General features: G+C 35.1%; 1 protein-coding gene across 1 annotated transcript in view; it reads right to left on the bottom strand.

Moving 5' to 3' along the window:
* The window catches only part of LOC148945532 (uncharacterized), a 257,374-nt gene that overhangs the window by 41,873 nt on the left and 190,302 nt on the right, over nt 1-25,199 (bottom strand). The window contains exons 13-14 of the mRNA XM_089099073.1: nt 24,154-24,279; nt 8,661-8,864 (exon numbers count right to left, since the gene is read on the bottom strand). Of these exons, the coding sequence (XP_088955199.1) occupies nt 8,661-8,864; nt 24,154-24,279 (330 nt within the window). The remainder of the gene's footprint in view (nt 1-8,660; nt 8,865-24,153; nt 24,280-25,199) is intronic.

The following is a 25,199-nucleotide window of genomic DNA, read 5'->3' as shown; positions in this document are numbered from 1 at the left end:
GCAGCACCAACGCCCCTTCGATCATATAACTGTAAAACAACGAACATGACTTTTAAAAAGTGAATATTTATTTTCCAAGGGATAATGGAACTTTTATTGATTTGCATGAACACTCTCTATTACACAATTTTTGAAAAGAAATTAATGATCTCTTTCCGAGAAAAAAATATTAATGCTTTTCGTGTGAAATGAAACAAACAAAAGACCACACACTTATTAAAGTGCTGTGTCATTAAGTAATTAGTTTCCAATATATATCTAATCAGTCCACTCGTTATTACAGTGATTTATTAAACAAAGAGTGACATAATGATCATTAAATGATAACAAAAGCCTTCAAAGGCCGTTACATTTTTTGGACTTTGTGAAAAGCAGAATAATGAAAAAGTTTAATGTATTAAACTTTTAAGGGGAGGGATGGGGGTTAGTTCAAAAAAGAAAAACTGACTAGGGAGCTGAGTCGCCAGAAAAATTGCTTCAAAGGGATTTACAGAAAGTGTATATTCTTACCTGATGAAATTAAAATTTAGAATCCATACTTATTTGGAAAAGCTAAAACGTTGCGTTGGTGATAGAGTTAGGAAGTCTAAACGAATATTAATATATCCATATCCTTTCGTTTGATATTGTTTGAACATAATATAGAAAAACTTTGGGCTCTCGGTGAGAACCGTTAGGAATAAAATATATTTTATTATAATATCACTACAACAATTCGGCTGAAATAATTTGTAGGTTTTATACAAAAGATTCAATTAAAAAAATTTTCCACAAAATAGATTTCCAGAGAAAAGTAAAGAACTCTATTAAACCAAAAATGAGCAAAATTAGAATTAAATAATATAGCAAGGGTAAAACTACCACAAATCAACATGGATAAATAAATGAAACCCAAAACGAACAGAAAATACAATAAAAACAGAGTCAAACTCAAAACGAGCCAAAATTAACATGAACAGGGCTCGAAACCCCTGTGCCTTCCCTTGGCCAGAACATAATTCGCACTTCACTGAAAAAAATGAATGTACATTGTCAGTTGAATGTGCATATGCTTATATTTACTCCTTAGAATCTTAATAATGTTTAATTTAATCAAAGTCATAAAAGTGAAAATATTTGAAAAAACAATTCAGTAAAGTGCAAATTATGTTTAAGTTTTGAATTTGACTTGGTTGTCCCCTCCTCAACGCCTCACTCTTTACACTAAAGTTTTTTATTGTTTTAAAAAATAAAGTTTTAAGACAGAATCAAAATTTAGCGTAAAGAGCGAGGCGTTGAGGAGGGATATACGGAATAATTTCTGTTCGTTTTAAGTTTTAATGTCACTCCTTACTTTCAGTTAAAAAAAAACTTTTTTATTTAATTTCTGAGCGTTTTTGAATTAATACAGCTTTGACTTTTGCTCACCGTGCATGAATAATTAAAACGAAATTCGCATACTAATTTTCCTATTTTTTTGTTAAATGGCTTTCTCGAAATTTTGTTCTGACGTAACTTATGAATTAACTTATGTAACGAATTTCTATGTTCGTATGTTTTTATTACGCATATTAGGGACTTCACCCCCTAGTCAATACCTTGCTCTTTGCGCTAAAGTTAAAATTTTGTTCGAATCACGAGCCCTAGAATCACAAAAGCCGGTTAGTTAGAATATATAGCTCTTTTGAAAGTAATAAACAAACTGTAGCTTAAAGAGCGAGGTATTGACTAGGGGGCGAACCCCCTCATATACGTAATAATTTCTGTTCGTTACAAGTTTTAATGTTAGTAGGAGGAACCCAATAGATAATGGGCTTACATAATTTATTCATTGTTTATTGATCCACGAAGGGGAATTGATCACGTGTCTTTTTCAAGGTCAATCAGGGGATGTTTCTAAGCCTATTGACTCCGAGACGAGATTTGCGCATGCGCACTGAATACCTAACCTGAATCAATGTTATTGATCCATGAAGGGGACAGGATAACGTGTCTTTTTCAAGGTCAATCAGGGGATTTTTCTAAGCCTATTGAATATAGAACGAAGTTTGCATATGCGCACTGAATACTAACTGGGCAATCTTATTTATCCACAATGGGTACTAGATTTCTGGGAAATTGATTACATAATCGACTGGGACAAGAGGGGACTAGATTTCTGGGAAATTGATTTGCATAATCGACGGGGAATTCTATAATGAGGGTATTTCATTTTTAAATATGGATTCTCTGGTCTTTCGGTCTGAGAGATAAATCAATATTTCTATAAATAATATAGATAAATTAATATAATATAGATAGATAAATTAATATATTCTATCGAAGGCATAATAGTGTAACTAGGAACACCTTAGATTTTTTCAGAAATTCATACGAGATCAAGACAGATTGAGTATATTTTACGCGGGAAATGGTTTCCTGGGAATTTCAAATATGTCAGGACAAAAGGATACCGAAACAAAGGAACACGCAGAAATTACTTTTAGGGGATCGAAAACAAATTAATCAACATTTTAGGGATTATTTGGGCGAAACAGTTTGAGACATTTTAGAGGATGATTTGGGGTGAAACTCTATGGTCGTTATAATACACAAGTTCCATTTGAGTAGTGTTGTAAGGTCCCCTACCCAAACCCCAAGGGCCCCCTCCACACAACTTTTTGCCTCCCCTCCTATTTTTTTAATATTTTTTATGTTCTTAAGGACACAGCACGGCTCCCCCCCCAACTCCCCCCCCCCACACACACATTTTTTTGATACACGGAAGGTTCCCAACCCCCCTCCACCCAACGTTTTGGCTCTCTCTTGAATATATCATTTCAAATCAAGTTCTCTTCTTAATATTCCTACTAAACTTATTTTATAAGTTGAAGTACTCATCTTTTTCACTCCCAAGAATACTTTACAACTTTTTGCATACCCGAACATCAAGCAATACTTTTCAAAAGGCTTTATTATATCTTTTCAGAATAAGCTCTTTACGTAATATCCCTCCTAAACCAATTTTAGAAGTTTAAGTACTCATCCTTTTTCACCCACAACTTTACCTTACGGCTTTTTGCATACCCCAACACCAAGTAATACTTTTCAAAAGGCTTTTTTTATATTTTTTCAGAACAAGTTCTTTTCTTAATATTCCTTTTAAACCCATTTTACAAGTTGAAGTACTCATCCTTTTCACACACAAGTTTACTTTATTGTTTTTTGAATACCCGCACACCAAGCAATAATTTTCAAAGGCTTTTTTATATTTTTTCCGAACAAGTTCTTTACGTAATGTCCCTCCTAAACCAATTTTACAACTTGAAGTACTCATCCTTTTCACCCACCACTTTACTTTACAGCTTTGAGAACACCCCAACACCAGTAAAGTTGTGGGTGAAAAAGATGAGTACTTCAATTTGTAAAATTGGTTTAGGAGGGACATTACGTAAAGAACTTGTTCTGAAAAGATATAATAAAGCATTTTGAAAAGTATTGCTTGGTGTTGGGGTGTTCAAAAAGCTGTAAAGTAAAGTTGTGGGTGAAAAGAATGAGTACTTCGATTTGTAAAATTGGTTTAGGAGGGACATTACGTAAAGAACTTGTTCTGAAAAGATATAATAAAGCCTTTTGAAAGTATTGCTTGGTGTTGGGGTGTTCAAAAAGCTGTAAAGTAAAATTGTGGGTTAAAAGGATGAGTACTTCAAGTTGTAAAATTGGTTTATGAGGGACATTACGTAAAGAACTTGTTCTGAAAAGATATAATACATCATATTGAATAGTTTTACTTGGTGGTGGGGTATGCAAAAGTTGCAGTACAAAGTTGTGTGTTAAAAGGATGTGTACTTCAAGTTGTAGAATGGGCTTAAGTGTCAAACTAAGAAAATTATTTCTTCTGAAAAATATAATAAAGTCTTTTGAAAAGTATTACTTGGTGTTGGAGTATTCAATAGCCGTAAAGTAAAGTTGTGGGTGAAAAGGATGAGTACTTCAAGTTTTAAAATTGGTTTAGGAGGGACACTACGTAAAGAACATGTTCTGAAAAGATATAATAAAGCATTTGAAAAGTATGGCTTGGTGTTGGGGTATGAAAAAAGTCGTAAAGTGCAGTTGCGGGTGAAAAAGATGAGTACTTCAAGTTGTAAAATTGGTTTAGCAGGGACATTACGTAAAGAACTTGTTCTGAAAAGATATAATAAAGCCTTTGAAAAGTATTGCTTGGTGTTGGGGTATTCAAAAAGTCGTAATATAAAGTTGTGGGCGATAAAGATGAGTACTTCAAGTTGTAAAATTGGTTTAGGAGGGACATTACGTAAATAACTTGTTCTGAAAAGATATAATAAAGCATTTTGAAAGTATTGCTTGGTGTTTGGGTATGCAAAAAGTCGTAGTAGTATCAGTAGTAGCAGCAGTATTAATAGTGATCGTAGCATTTATCTATTTCATTTTGCGTTTGTTGAACACCGCTTCCATGATGCTCCGGAAGTTTCACCTTGACACTTTAAGCCGTTAAAAAAATATCCGTGATTTGCACTTTTGACACCTTTTTGAGTATTTTTTCACCTTAATAATCTAAGCCTTACAAGTTGTTGTGATTGAAGTAGCAGTTGGAGTAGTTTAGTAGCCATAGTAGTATCAGTAAAAGTAGCAGTGGTATTAGTGCTTCTAGTGACATGCAAATATTACCTTTTTGTCAATTGATCTTTCCCTTTAAGTATTCTCCGAAAATGTCAACTCAATACCCAAATCCATTCTTCATATATATCTTTTTTGACAATTTGCAACTGTATAGTGTGTTTTGATTTAGTACAAATTCGCCCTCAATATTCTGTAAAATTTTTACCTTCATAAGTGTAGCCTTAATTGTACTAGTCTCATAGCAGTAGTGGTAGTGGTAGGAACAGCAGTAGCAGAAATAGTGTATTGTTATTTGCAGCAGCAGTACTAATAGCAGTAGTAGAAGGTACAATTGCCTTTTGGTTAACTTAACATCCCATCCATGTAGCCCCTGAGGTTTCATCTTGATATAATACGCCGTTCCAAAAATATCACTGGTACGGTCGTATGAGCAATCACACATAGTATGTTTTGATTTAGTTCAACTTTCCCCTCAATGTTTCATCAGATATCTGTTTCAATGTCCTCAGCCTTTACAGAAGTAATATTTCTAGTGATATTAGTGGTAGTAGTAATAGTACTTGTGGTAGCGATAGAAGCAGCAGTAGTTACAGTAGTAGTAGCGTGCAAATGTTGACTTTTTGGTGACTTGATCATCTCCCTTATCAATTCCTGAAAATTTCAATTTGATATTCTCAGTCGTTCCCGACTTACACCCTTTTAACAGCCAATATACATATAGCATGTCTTGATTTTTTTCAACACTCCCTTCAACATTCCCTGAAAGACTCTGCGGTCGCGATTGATCTGTAGTCGGCGACGTCCAAAAATTTGGTCAGCAGCTGCTCTAGCTTCTTACCGTAGACAGTAAATGACTGGTCTGCGGCCTTCTCGGTCGTACGGAATAACTGGCGATAGGTTTCACAAGTCACTCGAAATCTTCTCAGAATAGCTTCTTTTACAAGGCCGTAGTCTGAGCTATCGGCTGTCGGAACGATCGCACTAGCTTCTGTGGCTTTGCCTGTCAGCAAGGCCTGGAGTCTAACTGCCCATTTAGCACGACCCCAGTTATTTTGGGTGGTAATTAGCTCGAAGGTTGTGAGGTGTGCATCGATATTTATATCTTCAGTAAACTTGACAATCTGGATCGTAGATTGTCACATTCGTAGATCGTAGATTGGAGCTGTATCTGGCACATTCTGAATGGCGGATTGATTCGTCTGTAAGGCTTGAAAAAGAGGAGTAAATTGCGAAGTTGACGATTCCAGCTGCCGTTGGCTATGAATCACAGTAGTGTGCTATTAAAGCAGGTACACATGTGCTCTGAAGCACCCACAATGTGTGCTATAAAAGCACGCCCAAATGTGCTATGAAGCACCCACAATGGCTATGAAGCACGCCCAATGTGCTATGAAGGCACGCCCAAATGTGCTATGAAGGCACGCCCAAATGTGCTATGAAGCACGCAAAATGTGCTATTGAAGCACCCACATTGTGCTATGAAACCACGCCCAAATGTGCTACGAAGCACCCACAATGTGCTATGAAGCACGCCCAATTTGCTACTGAAGTACGTAAAAATGCGGTATGCAGCACCCACATTGTCCTATGAAAGCACGCCCAAATGTGGCTATGAAGCTCCCACAACATGCTATGAAAAACACTCAACGTGCTATTAAGCACCACTTGAACACTGATACCGTTATACGACTGGGGGGGGGGGCTAAAACCTTTTTCACCAAGAACACGCAGTAAATGCAGAGCTAGATACCTACGAAAACCAATGATCATCTTTATATCAACACACTGCTAGTCCAGAAACTATCTCCCCTATCGAAAACGGTTTAATACGGGAATAATTTTTTCAAATTATAAGAACGGTAAAACGTTTTCTTCGGATTATTTTAACTAGATATCAAACCTGAAGCACAAACAGATTGTGAATATTTTTCAGCTTTTAAATAGTGGAAAATTTAACATAAAACTGGGACAAAGTCCAAGTTACCGCAAATTCTTGGTTACTAACGTTTCACACTATCCCCAAATCAGAGCTATTTCGATGGAGATAACGATAACAAAATCCAAAAAGTGTCTTTTCAACAGCAAACAATGTTACGAAAAATTTTGGTTCTTTACCTTAGTTTACGCTATAATTTAATCAGCCAAAAATCTAAATTTCACTGTATTTTCAGTTAACAATCCCACTTTTGACATCATTTATGTCGTTATCCGTATATAGAAAAATAGTTTTATTAACTCTATTCGGTACAATATATAAAAATTCACATTTATTCACCTATAACGCCGATAGCCGACTAACTATTTCATTCAATGGAGCCCAGTTTACCACCCAGGCTTACATCTGGTTTCAGAGTTCAAGATTATTCATTAAACTCACATAATATATAACAAGTTGGCAAATGATATTAGATCAAATCACAACACCTTGCCTGGGGTCTCTAGGGGGAGTGTCGTCCTCAAAGACATAATTTTCGAACCTTTCAATTACGTCGAACAAAACGGCTATCTCAATATCTTGATCGGATGTGTTTGGAGAAACGGTGGGCGTGAGAGTGGGGTTAGCTGCCCTCCAATCCCTATTGACTATTAAAAAGGGCACTAACCCTTTCAATTTCTAATCCAATGAACCCTTTTTGAAGTTTCTATGACAACGCTTTCTATAACTACTTTAAACGCCCCCGGGCACAACCTAGAACCCTTGCCCTGAGGGATGTGGGGGGAGGGGGTTTGTCATCCTCAAAGACCTATTTTTCAGACTCTCAACTACGTTGAACAAAATGGCTATCACAAAATTTTGATTGGATGTGGTTGAGGAAATGGTGGGCGTGAGAGGAGGGTTACTTGTTTTCCAATCACATTTGAATATTAAAAAGGGCACAATGCCTTGTATTTTCTAATCGCATGAGCTCTTTTTGAAGTTTCTACGACAATTCCTACGATAAGAAGGGCCCTGGTTTAAAACCAAAACAACAACAACAAAAAATAATACATTGCCAACATCGTTCTTTACTTAGGCAGCGCTATTGTGCTGCCTATGATATTATACAAATCATAAGGACAGAAGATTTAAAAATCAGAAAACTCAAAAACTATATTCTTTATTTTCACCAACCAGCATTTTTATTTAGGGAGGGGGTCTATTCATATTTATACTGTAATACAACAACATTCATCGTAGCTGTATAAATATGACAAGTTATGGAGGAACAAGATAAATTAGTAGACGTTCTAACCAATCAAACAACCTACGAGATATCTTCATATAGATCTGGAAAATCTTTTCGGCCATATCTTTTGTAGCCTATCTGCTGATGAATATGGCTGCTTCCTTTATGCTTGAATTGCAAAACTCTCTCAGATACTTGAAATTACTCTAGAAAGTCACTATTCTAGATCCTCTCTTCAACTAGTTCAATGTGGTATCCGTAGAGTTTTTATGTAGGTAAATCTTCTCAACTCTTACTCCTGACCTTTGTTTGAAATGGTTAGGTGACGAAACACACCTATAGACACAGCTTGATATGACTGCCGACACGGTTGGATATTAATATCTGGAAATGGAACGCTTAAAAATAGGTTTGTTAGCATTTCATGTTAATCCGAAGTCGTTTCCTACATCAACCTGCTGTTTCTTTTAAGCTAAGATTTGATATAGGTCAAATGAGGTAACTATTTAAAGGTTTAGGGACATACCAGAAATTTAGGGAAATATTTATTTGAAACTTACTTTTAATTGGCCGTTGATTTTGGGAAAAGTATGTCAAGCAAACATTTGAACATTATCGTTGAAGGGATTCAATCCAGTCATACAATTGCTCAGAACAGTGAAAATTTTGATAGCCATGTTTCATACGAGTACTTAGATTAGCAAATATATTAAACACCATGAATAATAACAGGAAAGCTTACAAATAACTAATAGAATTTTCTGGAGTCTTGAGTTTATTGGAATTTTTTCTGAATAAACTGAGTTAACATGAAGTTTAAAATTTGCAAGGTGTAACAACTTTAGATAAACCCCCTCAAATTTTAACAATGCTTTAATATTAAAGGTACTTTACCTGTGGAAGCTTGGTGATAAAATCGTGAGCGTTTGCCTCCTTTGCAGCTCTGATGATGGCTTCGTCACCTACACCCACTTTTCCGTATCTGATGTTTTCCTTAATACTCGTTCCAAATAGCACTGGCTCTTGGCCAACAACACCAATATGGCTTCGCAGCCATCCAACATGCAGATCTCGGATGTCCCTTCCGTCTATAGTAATCTAAAAAGCAAAAGGCATATTGGAAAAGCCGGATCTGTATTTAGTTAAAAATGAATAAATGGGAAATATTGCAATAGTAAATAAAATTTATGTTTTTAATGCGTCGCAACAGAAAAAGTGAGTCAAGATCATGATTTATTTTTCAAACAGGACTAAGAACCTTGCTTAAACAGTGATTCGACTTAACCTAAATACGAGTCATAGACAAAGTAGAAGATGCAGAAAGTTTGAGCATTGAAAAACCATGACACTAGTTCGTGGATATTCCACGCAAAAATGAATTGTAATGTATGTTTTAAATACACTTTGAAACAACACTGGCTGCACATGATGGCTGAAAACCCCTCTCGCTTGGTTCTTGATTGTGTTTTTTCTTTGTTTTCTTCGTTTTTTGCTTTATTAAGTAGATCACAAAAGCCTGGTTTATAACTTAAAAGCTGCTATAGCTCAAAATTTACAGGTTATAGGAGAGGGTTAATAGGCAAACCCTTCTTTTCATATGCAGAACATATAGTGCTACCTCAGTAAAAAGCGATATAGGAACAATGTATTTTTTTATTTATTTATTTTTTCCATCAAGGCTCCTCGTATAGAAGAAACTGTCGTATAAACTTCGGATTAAGCTCATTTGAGCTTAATCCGAAGCACATCATTTCCTCAAAAACATTCCAGCAAAACTTTGAAATATCCATTTTGTTCAGCATAGTTGAAAGGTCCAGTAAATATGTCTCTGGGGGTGTGAACCCCACCCCCCACAGTACTCTGGGCAAGGGCTGTGAGCTATGACAGTTTCCCATTTTTAGCATACAAAGGTTTTATGGAAGCGGTGGTCATATAAACTTCGGGTTCATTTGATTGAAAATTGGAAGTTCTAGTATTTTTTTTTAAGTCAAAACTGATCGTAGGGCAACTAGCCTTCCCCATTCCCATGGCCTTTTTTTACAAATACATACAATCGAAATTTTTTGTAGCTATTTTCTTCAAAATAATCCAAAGATCATACAGCAACTACTCCAAGGTTGACACAAACCCCCCGAGCCTGTGGCAAGGGTTGTAAGTTATGCCCTGGGGGCAAAAAATTTTTATGGCAGTGATGTATTTTTCAGAAAATGCTTAAAGGGGAAATCAAGTGACCAAAAGGTAATATGTGCATACTACCACTAATACCACTGCAACTGCAACTTCTACCACTATTACTGTCACTAAACTAATCCAATTACAACTACGATTGCAAATGTTTGTAAGGCCAAGATGAAAAGGGCGTCAAAAAGGGGTTGAAAGGGCACATAAGTAATATTTTAGGGATGGCTTACCTTATCAAAATGAAACTTCTGGTGGATCATGAGGGTAGGTTCAACTGCCATCAAATGTCAATATCTAAATTCTACAACTGCTATTGATACTGCTGCTACTACTGCTATTACTACTACTTTTGCAACACTATTACTGCTACTACTTCTTCTACTACCACTGAAAAAAAATTCAAATGAATTTACTGAAAAATTGTGCATTGTCCATTTGATATACATATGCTGATTCTTTATTCATTAAAATCTTATTTGATTTTTGATTACTTAAAGTTACAAAAGTGAAAACATTTAAAATTATTGTTTTAGTAAAGTACAAATTATATTCTAGCTTTAAGAAAGCAAAGGGGTTTTGAACCCTACTCATATTAATTTCTGCTCGTTTTGAGTTTGACTCTATTATTTATTTTAATTCCTGTTTGTTTTGGGTTTCATATATTTATTGATATTGATTTGTGGTATTTGTATCCTTGGTAGATTATTTGATTCTATTTTTCTTCAAATTGGTCTAATGGAGTTCTTTACTCTTTTTTGAAAAACTTATTTTGTGGAAAAAGTTTTTCTTAATTATTTTCTGTTCGTTTTATATTGACTTAGTCTTTTTCAGGGAAAAAAGAAAATAATAGTTTGAATCTTTGAGGTTTCCCTTTAAAAATGTATAGTTTGGCTAGCTTTTTATATGCTGGAGAAACTTTTTCAGCAATTCTTAACAACACAAACTCTTTTGAAAATCATGACACAAATAGTAGATCTAAATTTATCATATACATCCAGTAGTTGACCTGATAGATAAAAGTTAATACTATCCCCCAAAAATTATATTTATGCTCTTTCAGAGCCTGGATAGACTTACACTCTTTTGATTTAGTAAAATTTTAAGAGCAGAAGTAGTAATAGAAGCAGCCCCAAAAATTTGAACTTAATGCCCTCAGTCGTTCTTGATGTATTGCTGAGATGTCTTATTGGCAACCAGCACAAAAAACAGTGTGTTTTGATTTAATTTTAAAGCAACATTTAGTTTTTAAGCATAATAGGCAAATTACATAACTATGGGGGGCTAACCTACCCAACAATCCTAAAGATATAGTTAATAGATCATTCAGCTATGCTGAACAAAATGGCTGTCTTAAAATTTTTATTGGAAGTGTCTGGAAAATTATGAGCTAAAGAGGAGGCTGATTGCAATCCAATCACTTTTGACTCTTAAGAGGGCACTAGAACTTTTAATTTTCAATCAATTTAGCTCCTTTAAAATATCTATGATGCTACTAGCTATCATAGAGAATCGCTGCCTTTGTCCTTTTCTGCCCAATTAATTAAAAAAACTTTCCGAAAAGTAAGTTTTTCAAAGAAAAGTAAAGGCCATTTTAAACTTAAGCTCAGGAGGTACAAATACCTGTTAAAATTCAAACTCAAAACGACCAGAAATTACTATTAAAGAATAAATGAAACCCAAAACGAGCAGAAATTAAATAAACAATCATTGCAAAAAACATACAAGACGTAATAATATGTATAAATAAATAGATCTTAAAGCGAGTAATGCTTAGATTGAATATGAAAATCAAGGATAAAACAAAAAAAAATTGCTATTAAAGTATAAATGAAACTTAAAACGAAAAGAAATTAAATAAAAAATCAATGCGAACAAACATACAATATATATTAATTTAAATGAGTAAATAAATCTTAAAACGGGTCAAACTTAATTTGAATATGCAAATCAAGTTTGAATTGAATAAAAATAACTACAAACAAGAGTTTGGGTGTCGCCTCACTGCAGAAGCCTAAAACCTACTGCGTTATTAGCGCCTTACTGAAAACTATATGAGTCTTGAACAGTCTTGGAAAATATAAACAAAATCAACTTGAATATTAGATACATAATGACACTAATAGTTGAAAAAATCGTCGGTTCAAAATGTTTTTTCACTGTCCTTTTTGTCTTCATTTTCAATTATGTAAGAATTGGAACATAATAAATTTTAAATATAACAAAAGTTCGTTTTCAGTGAAGCTCCAATGGCACAGAAGGCTTTAGGTTTTTACAGTTAAAGAAGGGGGCAGTATCCAAATTTTGTTTGTAGTGAAAATATATTTGTCTTGACCAATCTTGGAAAGAACTAATAAATTAATCTTAATTTTTGAAGTATAATGATATTAATTGCAGAAAGTTATCAGTTCAAAATTTTACTGTAATTTCAATATTTATTTTCAATATTAAGGACAAAAGAAAACATTTGTAATATAATTAGTTTTCAGTATAACGCCATTAACGCAGTAGGTTTTAGGCTTTAGCAGTGAATCGATACCCAAAGTCTTGTTTGTAGCTATTTTCATTCGATTCAAACTTGATTTGCATATTCAATTTGAATTTCACTCGTTTTAAGATTTATTTTTTCATTTACATTAATATATATTGTATGTTTGTTCGCATTGCTTGTTTATTTAATTTCTGTTGGTTTTAAGTTTTATTTATACTTTAATAGCAAAATATTTTTTTTTGTTTTAAGCTTGATTTTCATATTCAATCTAAGCATTAATCGCTTTAAGATCTATTTATTCATTTATATTATTACTTGTTGTATGTTTTTTGCTATGATTGTTTATTTAATTTCTGTTCATTTTGGGTTTCATTTATTCTTTAATAGTAATTTCTGGTCGTTTTTAGTTTGAATTTAAAAAGGTATTTTTATATACAGAGCTTGATTTTAAAATGGCCTTTACTTTTCTTTGAAAAACTTATTTTTCGGAAATTTTTTTAATTAATTTTTGTTTGTTTTTTATCGCAAAAAGTTTCAGGTTTTTATGGCATGGGGGAGTTGCTTACTGTCAAATTATTCTTGACTTTAAAAACCGGATCTTGAACTTTCAATATAAATCGAATGAGGCTTTTTTCAAAGTCTATACGATTACCTCTTTGATAAAAACCTTATATATGAACAATAGACAGCTTGCATAACTTGTGGACAGCGATTGACAACAATGAATGGATTGAAAAACATAGCTTCAATAAGGGGGTTTAGACCATTTCACTTGCTGACACAAAGGGATCACGACTGTTTGGAATTAACCTTAATAGGATTTGTGTGCTAATGCAATTTTGCATCTATCACAGAGTATGTATTTTAACCTTATAATTGGATAATTATAATAGATTTACAATGTGTTCTTCCCATACAAAATTTTACCTTATTAAAGTCTTTGGGGTGGGGACGGCTTAGTTGGGATAAAGAAGAAAACTTTAGCGTATACAACAGGAGAAGGGGAGGGTGAGACTAGAGACTCATCCAAAACGGGACGAAGCTTCACTTATCTCCTACTTTCCCGATTTAGGAAATTAGACAGACTCATTGGGCTGTAGAATGTTGGACCGTTTGAATTGTGGAAGACGTTAAAATACTCATAAATACTTTATATTTTCAGTTATTGCAGGATCGATTTCATATATTGTGGAATGGTAAGCCCCCTGGGCTATCATTTGAGTGAGCCTCAACTCATAATCTGCAATTTTGATTAATTGTTCCGTGTTATCTGCATATATTATTCTATATATGTTATTTTTAGTTATACTTTTATCGCATTGCGTTCATTTTTAAGGCTTGAGATAAAAACTGAAACCTTAGCATAGACAGTGGTGGGGGTAAGTCTCCCCCCTCACATGCACAATCGAGCAGCCATAGAGAAAGTAATACAACTGAAAATAATCTGTCTTTTGAAAATGTCTTTTTTCAAAATACACGAACAAAATCGTCTAAAGGAACGTCTAAATCGTCCGTTGATTCTTTACTCCCGTTACTTTCAGATGTAAAATTTAGATGGGTTTAGTCGTCCCCTCCCTGAATAATTCACATTTGGAAAACCCACCCCTGGGAAATTCCTCCCCCCTCAAAGAACATTTTCTTTCCCTGCTGATAATTCCCCCACATTAAGTTCCACCCAGCAAAGATTTATTTATTAATTTACATTAATATCAGCACTAAATTTATTTATTAATTTATATTAATAGCTATAGTATGTTTGTTTGCATTGATTGTTTATTTAATGATTGTTTGATTGTTTATATTCCCCAAGGGCATAACTCACAACGCCTACCCCCGGGCCCAGGTGGGCTGTGTCGACACCGGAGTCTTTTGTTATCAAAACTTTGAACAATTTTAACAAAATGTCTATCTCAATATGTTTATCTGATACATTTAGGGTGTGGAGGCGGGAGGAGGGGGGGGGGGCTAGTTGCCCTCCAATCTCTTTTGACTCTTAAAAGGTGAACAAGAACTTTAAATTTCCAATCAAATGAGCCCTGTTTAAAGTTTATACGAGCATCTCTTCCATAAGAAATAATATGAAGGATTCGGAGAATCCTTAAATTACTATCCTTGCCCTGACGGCTGTGGGGAAGTTGTCATCCTTAAAGACCTAATTTAAATAACTTAAAATTACGTTTATTAAAATGGCTGTCTCAAAATTTTGATTGGATGTGTTTGGTGAAAAGGTGAGCGTGAGAGGGGGGTTAGTTGCCCTCAAATCACTTTCAACTATTAAAAAGGGCACTACCCCTTTGAATTTCCAATAGAATGAGCCTTTTTTTAAGTTTTTACGACACCGTCTTCTATAAAAATCTTATTTGCCCCCGGGGTATAACTTAAAACCCTTGCCTTGAGGGTTGTGGGGGAATGTCCTCCTGGAAAACATTTTTTCTATCTGAAAATCAACTACGCTGAACCAAAGGACTATCTCAAAAATATGATTGGACGTGTTTGGGGGAATGATGGGTGTGGGGGGGGGGGGCTAGTTGCCCTCCATTCAATTTAGACTATTAAAAAGGGCACTAGCCCTTTGAATTTCCAATCGAATGAGCCTTTTTTGAAGTTTTTACGACAGCGCCTTCTATAAGACCTTATATGCCCCCAGGGCATAACTTAAAACCCTTGCCCTTAGGGTTGTGGGGGAGTGTCGTCCTCAAAAACATATTTTTTATCCGGAAATCAACAACGCTGAACAAAATGGCTATCTCAAAATTTTGATTTGATGTGTTTGGGGGAATGATGGGCGTGGAGGTGGGCTAGTTGCCCTCCAATCACTTTCGACTCTTAAAAAGGGCACTAGTACTTCGAATTTCCAATCGAATGCGCCTTTTTTGAAGTTTCTACGACAACGCCTTCTATAAAAACCTTATGTACCCCCAGGGCATAACTTAAAACCCTTCCCCTTAGGGTTGTGGGGGACTTTCCTCCTCAAACACATTTTTTCTATCTGGAAATCAACTAGCCTACGCTTAACAAAATGGCTATCTCAAATTTTTGATTGTATGTTTTTGAGGGAATGATGGGCGTGGGAGGGGGGGGGGGAATTGTTGCCCTCTAATCACTTCCGACTATTTAAAAGGGCACTAGCCCTTTGAATTACCAATTGAATGAGCCTGTTTTGAAGTTTCTACGACAACGCCTTCTATAAAAACCTTATATGCCCCCTGTGCATAGCTTTAAACCCTTGCCCTAAGGGTTGTGGGGGAGTATCCTCCTCAAAACATATTTTCTATCTGGAAATCAACTACGCTGAGGAAAATGGCTATCTCAAAATTTTGATTGGATGAGTTTGGGGAAATGATGGGTATGGGGGGGGGCTAGTTGCCCTCCAATCACTTTTGACTATTAAAAAGGGCACTAGCCCTTTCAATTTCCAATCGAATTAGCCTGTTTGGAAGTTTCTACGACAACGCCTTCTATAAAAGCCTTATATGCCCCTGGGCATAACTTAAAACCCTTACCCTGAGGTTTGTGGGGGAGTGTCCTCAAATATATATTTTCTATCTGGAAATCATCTACGCTGAACAAAATGGCTATCTCAAAATTTTATTAGATGTGTTTGGGGGAATGATGGGCGTGGGGTAAAAACCTTATATGCCCCCAGTGCATAACTTAAAACCCTTGTCCTGAGGGTTGTGGGGGAGTATCCTCCTCAAAACATATTTTCTATCTGGAAATGAACTACGCTGAAAAAAATGGCTATCTCAAAATTTTGATTGGATGTATTTGGGGAAATGATGGGCGTGGGGGGGGGGGGCTAGTTGCCCTACAATCACATTAGACTATTAAAAAGGGCACAAGAACTCTCGATTTCCAATCGAATGAGCCTCCTTTGAAGTTTCTACGACGACCCCTTCCATATTAAGTGCTTCTGGGAAAAAAATAATGATAAATAATAAAACATTGGAGCCGTATGGCCTTTACTATAGGCAGTGCTACAGCATTGCCTCTGATAGTGCGCATATGCCCTTTTAATACCTTCATGCTTATAGGTATTTTCTTTAATTGAAACTCCTCCTAAACCTTCACTAAAAGTTTCAACCTAATGCCATTAGTGGTGTTAATCACAGTAACCATAGAGGCAACAACTTACAGGGTTGTATGCCCTTGGGGCATACAAGATTTTTAATAGAAAGCGTTGTCGGAGAAACTTCAAAAAGGGCGCATTCGATTGGAAATTGAAATGACTAGTGCTATTTTTAATAGTCGAAAGTGATTTAAAGGCAACTAACACCCCTTCCACACCCACCATTTACCGAAACACATCCAATAAAAATTTTAAGATAGCGATTTTGTTCAGCGTAGTTGAAAGTTCTGGAAATTATACCTTTGAGCGGGACACTCCACCCACAATCGTCAGGGCAAGTGTTATAGTTTATTCCTTGGGGGCATATAAGGTTTGGATTGAAAGCTTTGTCGTAGAAACTTGAAAAAGGGATCATTTGATTGTAAATTCAAAGGGCTAGTGCCATTTTTAATAGTAGAAAGTGATTGACACCCTCTCATGCCCACCATTTATCCAAACACGTCCAATCAAAATTTTGAGATAGCCATTTTGTTCAACGTACTTGAAAGTTCTGGAAATTAGTTCTTTGAAGATGAAAACACCTCCCCATCAGAGCCCTCTGTTCAAGGGTTATAAGTTATACCCTGGGGGCATATAAGGTTTTCATAAAAAGCTATGTCGTAGAAACTTGAAAAAGGGTGCATTCGATTGGAAATTCAAAGGGCTAGTGCTCTTTTTAATAGTCGAAAGTGATTAGAGGACAACTAACCATCCTCTCACGCTCACCTTTTCCCCAAACGCATCCATTCAAAAATTTAGATAGCCATTTTGCTTAACGTAGTTGAAAGTTTTGGAAATAACGTCTTTAAGGATGACAAACCCCCACAGCCCTCAGGACAAGGATTGTAAGCTATGCCCTGGGGGCATATAAGGTTTTTATAGAAAGTGTTAACGTAGAAACTTCAAAAAGGGCTTATTCGATTGGAAATTGAAATGACTAGTGCCCTTTTGAATAGTCGAAAGTAATTGGAGGGCAACTAATCCCCCTCTCACGCCCACCATTTCCCCGAACACATACAATCAAAATTTTGAGATAGCCATTTTTTCAACTTAGTTGAAAGTTGTGGAAATTATGTCTTTGAGGATGACACCACCCCCCCCCCCAGCCCTCAGGGCAAGGGTTTTAAGTTATGCCCTGGGGGCATATGAGGTTTATATAGAAATAATTCTCGTAGAAACTTCAAAAAGGGCTCATTCGATTTGAAATTGAAAGAGTTAAAGCCGTTTTTAATAGTCGAAAGTGATTGAAGAGCAACGAACCCCCTCTCACGCCCAAGATTTTCCCAAACACATCCAATCAAAATTTTGAGATATTCATTTTGTTCAACGTAGTTGAAAGTTCTGGAAATTAGTTTTTGAGGATGACATCCCCCCCCCCACAACCCTCAGGGCAAAGACTGTGAGTCATGCCTTGAGGGCATATAAGGCTTTCATAGAACATTTTGTAGCCCTTTTGTTTAACGTAGTTGAATGTTATGACAATTAGGTTTTTGAGGATGACAACCCCCCCCCAGCCCTCAGGGCAAGGGTTGTAAGTTATGCCCTGGGAGCATATAATGTCTTATAAGAAGCGTGTTATAAATTGTTATTATTATTATTTTTTTTTAACCAGAGCACTTCGTATCAAAGGAGTTGTCGTAGGAACTTCGAAAAGGACTTCGACAGACATTCGATTGAAAATAGATAGGACTAATGCCCTTTTTAATAGTCGAAATTTATTGCAGGGCAACTAGTCCCTTCCCACGCCCACCCTCACATTTGCTCATTATGTTTAGAAACTAAATGTTGCCTTATAATTAAATCAAAATGCACTGTGTTAATGCTAATTCCCAATAAGGTATCTCAGCAGTATCCCAAGAACGACTGAGGGTATTATGTTCAAATTTTTGGGGCTACTTCTGCTCTTAAAATTTAACCGAATGAAAATAGCGTAAGCATATCCAAGCTATCAAAGAAAGTAAACAGATCTTTTTTGCGAATGGTATCAAGTTTTCTATTTCAGGCCAACTAGAGGAGGCATGAAACTAAATTAAACACCACAATTTGTGTCCAGATTTTAAAAAGTGTTTATGTTGTTAAAAACTGCTGAAAATTTTTCTCCGGCATACAAATAGCAGGCCAAACTATAAAGTCTTACAAAAATAAAAAAGATTTAAAGTATTATTTTTTTTTCCCTGAAAAGACTTGGCCAATATAAAACGAACAGAAATTAATTTAACAAAACTTTTTCAGAAATTAAGTATTTAAAAAAAAATTAAAGAACTCCATTAAACCAAAAATGACCAAAAATAAAATCAAATTATCTACCAAGCGTGAAACTACCACAAATCAGCATCGGTATATAAATGAAACCCAAAACGAACACATATTACAATAAATAACCAAGTCAAACTCAAAATGAGTAGAAATTAACAAGAGTAGGGCTCAAAACCCCTATGCCTTTGCCAATGCCAGAACATAATTTGCACTTTACTGAAAAAAATTTACAAATGAATGTGAATTCTCAGGTTAATATACAAATACTGATATTTAGTAATCAAAATGTTAATATTAGTTGATTCATTAAAGTTATGAAAGTAAAAATATTTATATTTTTTCAGTAAAGTACAAATTATAGGCTAGGATCAAAAAGGCAAATATTGCCTTTTGATCATTTCCTGGAAGTTCTAAATTTACATACTCAGTCATTCCTGAGTTACACCTTTTTGACTGTCTGTCTACACAATACATGTTTTGACTTAGTTTAACACTCTATTAAACATTTGACGAAAGGTTCGTTTTTTAGAAAATGAAGTTCAAAATAAATATTTTTTATTTTTTCTTATTATAAATTCTTATTATAAATATCTCAATAACACGTACAATAACATAAGACTTTTCGACCAACCGTCTAGGGTTGAACGAAAAGCAGGTCATCCTCGGCTGGGATGAGAGGACGTCATAAAGAAGGATTTAAAGGAAGTGGGAACTTCCTGGGATGGTGCAAAAGGGGAGGCCTTGGATAGATCGGGATAGAGGATGAGCCTGCATAGCTGTGTTGGCTTCAGAAGCTTTGGTGCTGCAGTGAGTTGTTAGTAGTAGTAGTAGTATGTAAATAATGAACAAATTTCCCCTAGAACTATGGGAAGGTTGACATCCCCAAAGACATAATTATTGGATCTTCCAGCAATTTTGCACAAAATAAGCCTCTTAAAGTTTTGATTGGATGGGTTTTGGGGAATGATAGGCTTGGGGGGGGGATGGTTGCCCTCCATTTACTTTTGACTCTTGAAAAGGGCATTATAACTTCCAACTTCTGATCAAATAAGCGCCCTCCGATCTGAATTATACACGACCACCCGTTCCATAGAAGCCTTAATTCCCTAGATTTAACTTAAACTTAATTAACTTAATTCGCTAGACAGAGACTAAACCTAGACTAAACCTTAATTAACTTAATTCCCTAGACAGAGGAATATGCATCAACTAAAATCAGTTCTCTTTGATATGAATATTTCAAGTTTTGTGAGACGTTCTAGAGATCTGCAATTACCGACAATATTGATTAATTTGTTTTACTAAGAATAAACTTTAATTTTAAAATTAAATTTATAAGAGAAATATTAATGCTGATAATAAACAATAAGTAATTGCATATTCCACAAATTTGTTTAACAATTTAATAATATATAATTACAATTTTGCTGGTATGCAACACAGTACGCAATACATTTTAACAATTTCTGAAGAAGTTTAATCTCTAAGTTGCCCTTCGATTCCCTTAAAGATGCTTTAGTTTTCTTAAGATTAAAAATATCATAGACTGGTTTAAATTGTACAAATATACAAGAGATTTCTTTACCATAAACAAAGCTGAAAAAATAAAGCAGAAAAAAATAAATGAAGAATAACGTACTATTTTGGTTTCATAGATTATACTAACTTCAGCTAAAAACAAGGAAGGGATAATAGACAATTTCAGAAAACCCTACAAATCTCAAATAAACAAAAACAAAAGTTAGTTGTCCTCGAAAGAGGTGGAAAGAGGTCATAAGACAGGTTTTAAAGAAAGTTAGAAACTTTCAACAGAGGACAATAAGTGCTGCTTCTGAGCTAACTAGGGTAGAAGATGAGCATTTTAAACGGTTCTGGGCTTATGTGTCTGGGCTGGGTGTTACAATTAGTTATTATTCAGTAGGCAGTAATAGCAATAGCTGAAATGGTTTTTTTAAATTGAGAAATATAAAAAAAATTAAATTGAAAGAAAGAAATTAAAGAAATTGAGGGAAGCATTTTTCAAAGAAACCATGCCGAATTTTTTTCTGATCATCCATGAAGATTTATCTATAGAGCAGTAATAAAATAACTTGCATATCTTACTTTATAACGAGAAGAGTTTTTACGTCCCAGGGGATTATTTCCAAGGATCTTAAGCAAAATCTTGGGGGAGGGGGATAATACGACAAGGGTGCCAATAAGCAAAATCTTGGGGGGGGGAGACATTATTTAAAAAAAGAGTGAAAAACAGAAAAAAACAAGGAATGATGGCACCGAACCTTTTTTTAGAGGGGGAATCCCCTAGATTTACCACTGCTTTCACCAGACACTAGCTGTCTATGCTGGTTAAATGATAAACTGGAACTTGAAAGGCTGTGAAGGGAAATCGACCACTTAATTATTGTAAATGAAGGATTAGAGCGCTACATAAAGCTAAAGACTCGAAAGAAGAGAAAATAAAATTATTAATGAGTATGAACCATAGATTCCTCATCTTTCTGGATTTTACTTCAAAGAACCATTGATTTTTTTTCTTTTTTTTTAGGAAACAGCGTAAAATTCATCTCGTTATTCGTAGAGAAGTATATGTAAAGTTATTTCATTAAGTAGTTTTATATTTTATTTGTTATGAAGAAGATTTGGCACTTTCACAAGCTATTTTTCTTAATGAGATTGTTTGGCATTTTCAGAATAAAATTTGATTTCATCACGTGTTCTAAAGGAAATTAGAAGGCCCTGAAACGATCTTGACTGTGTGAGTAATGTAATTAAAGTATTGAAGGAAAGCCGAAGAAAAATAGGAAGCTAAGGAATGACATACGTCGTGTGAGGAGGGCGAATTAAGGGTCAGTTTATTAAAATCATATGCAAAGATAATCTTTAGCAATACTTCAACCCAGTTAGAGATTAAATTAAAAAAAACAAGTTTTTTTAGCTGAAAGTAAGGAACGACGTTAAAACTTAAAACGAAAAGAAATTATTTCGTATATGAAAGGGGCTGTCCCTTCCTCAATACTTCACTCTTTACGCTTAAAGTTTCTTATTGTTTTGAAAAAATAAGAGTTGTGAGAAAGTCGAACTTTAGCGTAAAGAGCGCGGCGTTGAGGAGAGGACAGCCCCTTTCATATACGGAATAATTTCTGTTCGCTTTAAGTTTTAACGTCGTTCCTTACTTTCAGCTAAAAAAACTTATTTTTTTATTTAATTTTTTAACGTTTTTGAATTAATGCAGGTTTTGATTTTAGCTCACCGTACATGAATAATTAAAACAAAATTTGCATATTAATTTTACTTTTATTTGGTTTAATGGCATTCTCGAAACCTGTTTAATTTTATTTACGAACGTTTTTATTAGTAATAAATATACGTAACTTACGAATTAACTTACGTAAAGAACTTCTATATTCATGTATTTTTAATACGTATATTATGGAGGCTCACCCCCTACTCAATACCTCGCTCTTTAAGCTTAAGTTCTAATTTTGTTCCAATTCTTTAAAAACGACCCCTTAATCACAAAGGCCGTTAATTAGAATAAATGGCTCTTATGAAAGTACTAAAAAAGCTTTGGCATAAAGAGCGAGGTGTTGACTAGGGGGTGAACCCAATCATATACGTAATATTTTCTGTTCGTTTTAAATTTTGATGTTACTCCTTATTTTCAGTTGGAAAACTTGTTTTTTTATATTTAATTTCTGATCTTTTTTTTAGATAATGCTGGGAAATCCGGCACCCCCTTCATAGCAATGTCCCTTCCCCCATGAAAACTTCCTTCTTGGAAAGATCTTCCCACATAACCCCCGATCCATCCACCCCCCTTCTACCAGAAAAAATCCCCCCTGAAAACGTCTGTATACTTCCTAATAACCAATACTATATGTTAGCATTGGCTAAAGTTCATAACTTTCCGCCGTCTCCCTGGGGACCTCGGGGGATTAAGTCATCCTAAAGGACATCGTTATCATATTCTCAACCATGCTGAACAAAATGGCTATCTCAAAATTTTCATCAGGTGACTTTGGGAAAAAAATGAGCGTGGGAGGGGGCCTAGTTGCCCTGCATTTTTGGTCACTTAAAAAGGGCACTATAACTTTTAATTTCCGTTCCAATGAGTCCTCCCACGATATTCTAGGACCACTGGGTCGATACGATCACCCCTGGAAAAAAACACACAAATAAACACGCATCAGTGTCCAGTGATCTTTCTTCTGGCAAAAAATGCAAAATTCCACATTTTTGTAAATAGATGCTTTAAACCTCTACGGTAGGGTTTTCTGATACGCTGGCTAGGATGGTGTGATTTTCATTAAGGTTCTAGAACTTTTAAGGGGTCTTTCCCCCTTTTTTCGAAAATCAGCCAAATTTTCTCAGGCTCTTAACTTTTGATGGGTAGGACTAAACTTGATGAAAGTTAAATATTTGAATTCAGCATTGAAATCTGATTCTTTTGCTTTATCTATTGGTATCAAAAACCCGTTTTCTAGAGTTTCGGTTACAATTGAGCCGGTTCACTCCTTACTTACAGTTCGTTACCACGAACTGTTTGATGCTGCCGATCCTTTCAGCCTCAGAATGAATGCTAACAAAAAAAGCATGAACAAAAACTGGATCTCCACTGCAAATAAGATGTGCAAACCATCCCATTGAGCAAGTCATGGAGTTCAAGTATTGAGGGAGCAGAATCCACAACACCTGCTCCTGCCACAGAGAAGTCAATCTCGAAATCGGCCAGGAAAATTCATCTTTCAGGAAGCTGATCCAAATTTGGAATAGCAAGCAGAACTCTCTCCCACCCAAGCTGAGTTTCTTCAATACCAACGTCTTCTCGACGCTTTGCTATGGCTCCAAAACCTGGTATTTAGACTGATACCTTGAAATGAAACTCATGGCTTTCAAAATACTTATCTAAGGCGTATTCTAAATATCCGTTGAACTCAAAAAAGAATATACGCTATTCGACGACAGAATATATCTCAGCCACTAATTGCTGAAGTTTTTAATAACGAAAGTTGAGATACCTCAGCCACATGATGCATATACCTAAAACTAGACTGAGCCGTAGACTGACATCCTCCAGCCGTGGTCACGTGGTACCATAAGAAGAAGACACCGCGAAAACATCTTACGAACCAGCTATCAAACTTACCACTCAAATCTCAAAGCCTTGCTTCAACCCGAATGGGAGGATGTCTGGGCAGCAGCAGCAATAATTGACGACAGGCAGCTTTTCTTGGATCCCCTTAGCAACTCAGGAGGCACATGAGGAACTAGGGTTTGAGCTACGTACCACCATATGGCAAGTCTGTTTTTGTCAATAAAAGAAGATAATTACAGAAAATCAACTAATATCTTACCTTTCCTGATTCCACATCATAGAATCGTTGGACAAGTTGAATACAAGTAGATTTTCCACAACCTGAACTCCCAACCAATGCAACAGTTTGACCAGGCTCAATTTCAATGTTTAGACCTTTTAAAATCTAAAAAAATGTAAACATTTATACTTTATTTAATGATTAAAAATTTGAGAAGTGATATACATTCTGGTATTAGAATATAAAAAATGTCTATGCTGCATAAGAATATAACAGAATAAAAGATACAAACCAAGGAATAAAAAAAAAAAAATCATTTTACAGCAGAAGAAATATCCGAAAAAGGACTACTTTCTAGTTCGCTGCCAAACTAAACAAGCATTTTAATGAAAAGATATGCATCCTTTTCCTGGATGAAGGAAAAAAACACATAAAAATTAAATAACTTAAAAGAAAAATATTAAACATTCGTCAAATACCCAAGGGCCTCATTGATAAGTTCGTGATTGAAAAGCAAAATATCGAAGGAAAAATGTAAAAATAGTGTAACAGCCTATACAAAATATCATGAAAATATCAAGCAAATTATTGTTTATGCTATTTGTAATAGTGAAATAATAAAAATAAAAGGTACTAGTGCGTTAAACGGACACTTTTATATACTTTATAAGGATTGTCAAATGGGAGATGCTACAGATACCGGGACAGATACCCGGTACTAAAACAGTTGTTAGAGTGGACCTAATAAGAATGTTAAAATTACAATTTGGGATTTTCCATTTATGTTATTCTTAAAAAAAAATTTATAAACCATTATAACCGGGTATCTGTCTCTCGTTAGGTTAGGCTACGTATTTAATATATGGTATGCTTTAACCCCCCCCCCCCTAGTGTGCATATATATAGCCCTAATTTGCTTATAAACTATAATATATTCATCCTATTTTATTTTATTTCATTAGCATTAACCAAATTGACTTCTTTAGCAATATATAGAAGTGTCAGTATAATGCACCAGTACCAGATAAAACAATATAGTAGCTTATTTTCTAATAGTTTCTGTCAGAGAGATGTCACGGAGACTC

This window comes from Artemia sp. Qi Xiang Cuo, chromosome 13 (assembly GCF_049724085.1).
Source record: "Artemia sp. Qi Xiang Cuo chromosome 13, ASM4972408v1, whole genome shotgun sequence".
NCBI classification, from domain to species: domain Eukaryota; kingdom Metazoa; phylum Arthropoda; class Branchiopoda; order Anostraca; family Artemiidae; genus Artemia; species Artemia sp. Qi Xiang Cuo.
Note: the sequence above shows the minus strand (reverse complement) of the source record. Positions and strands in the feature narration are given on the sequence as shown.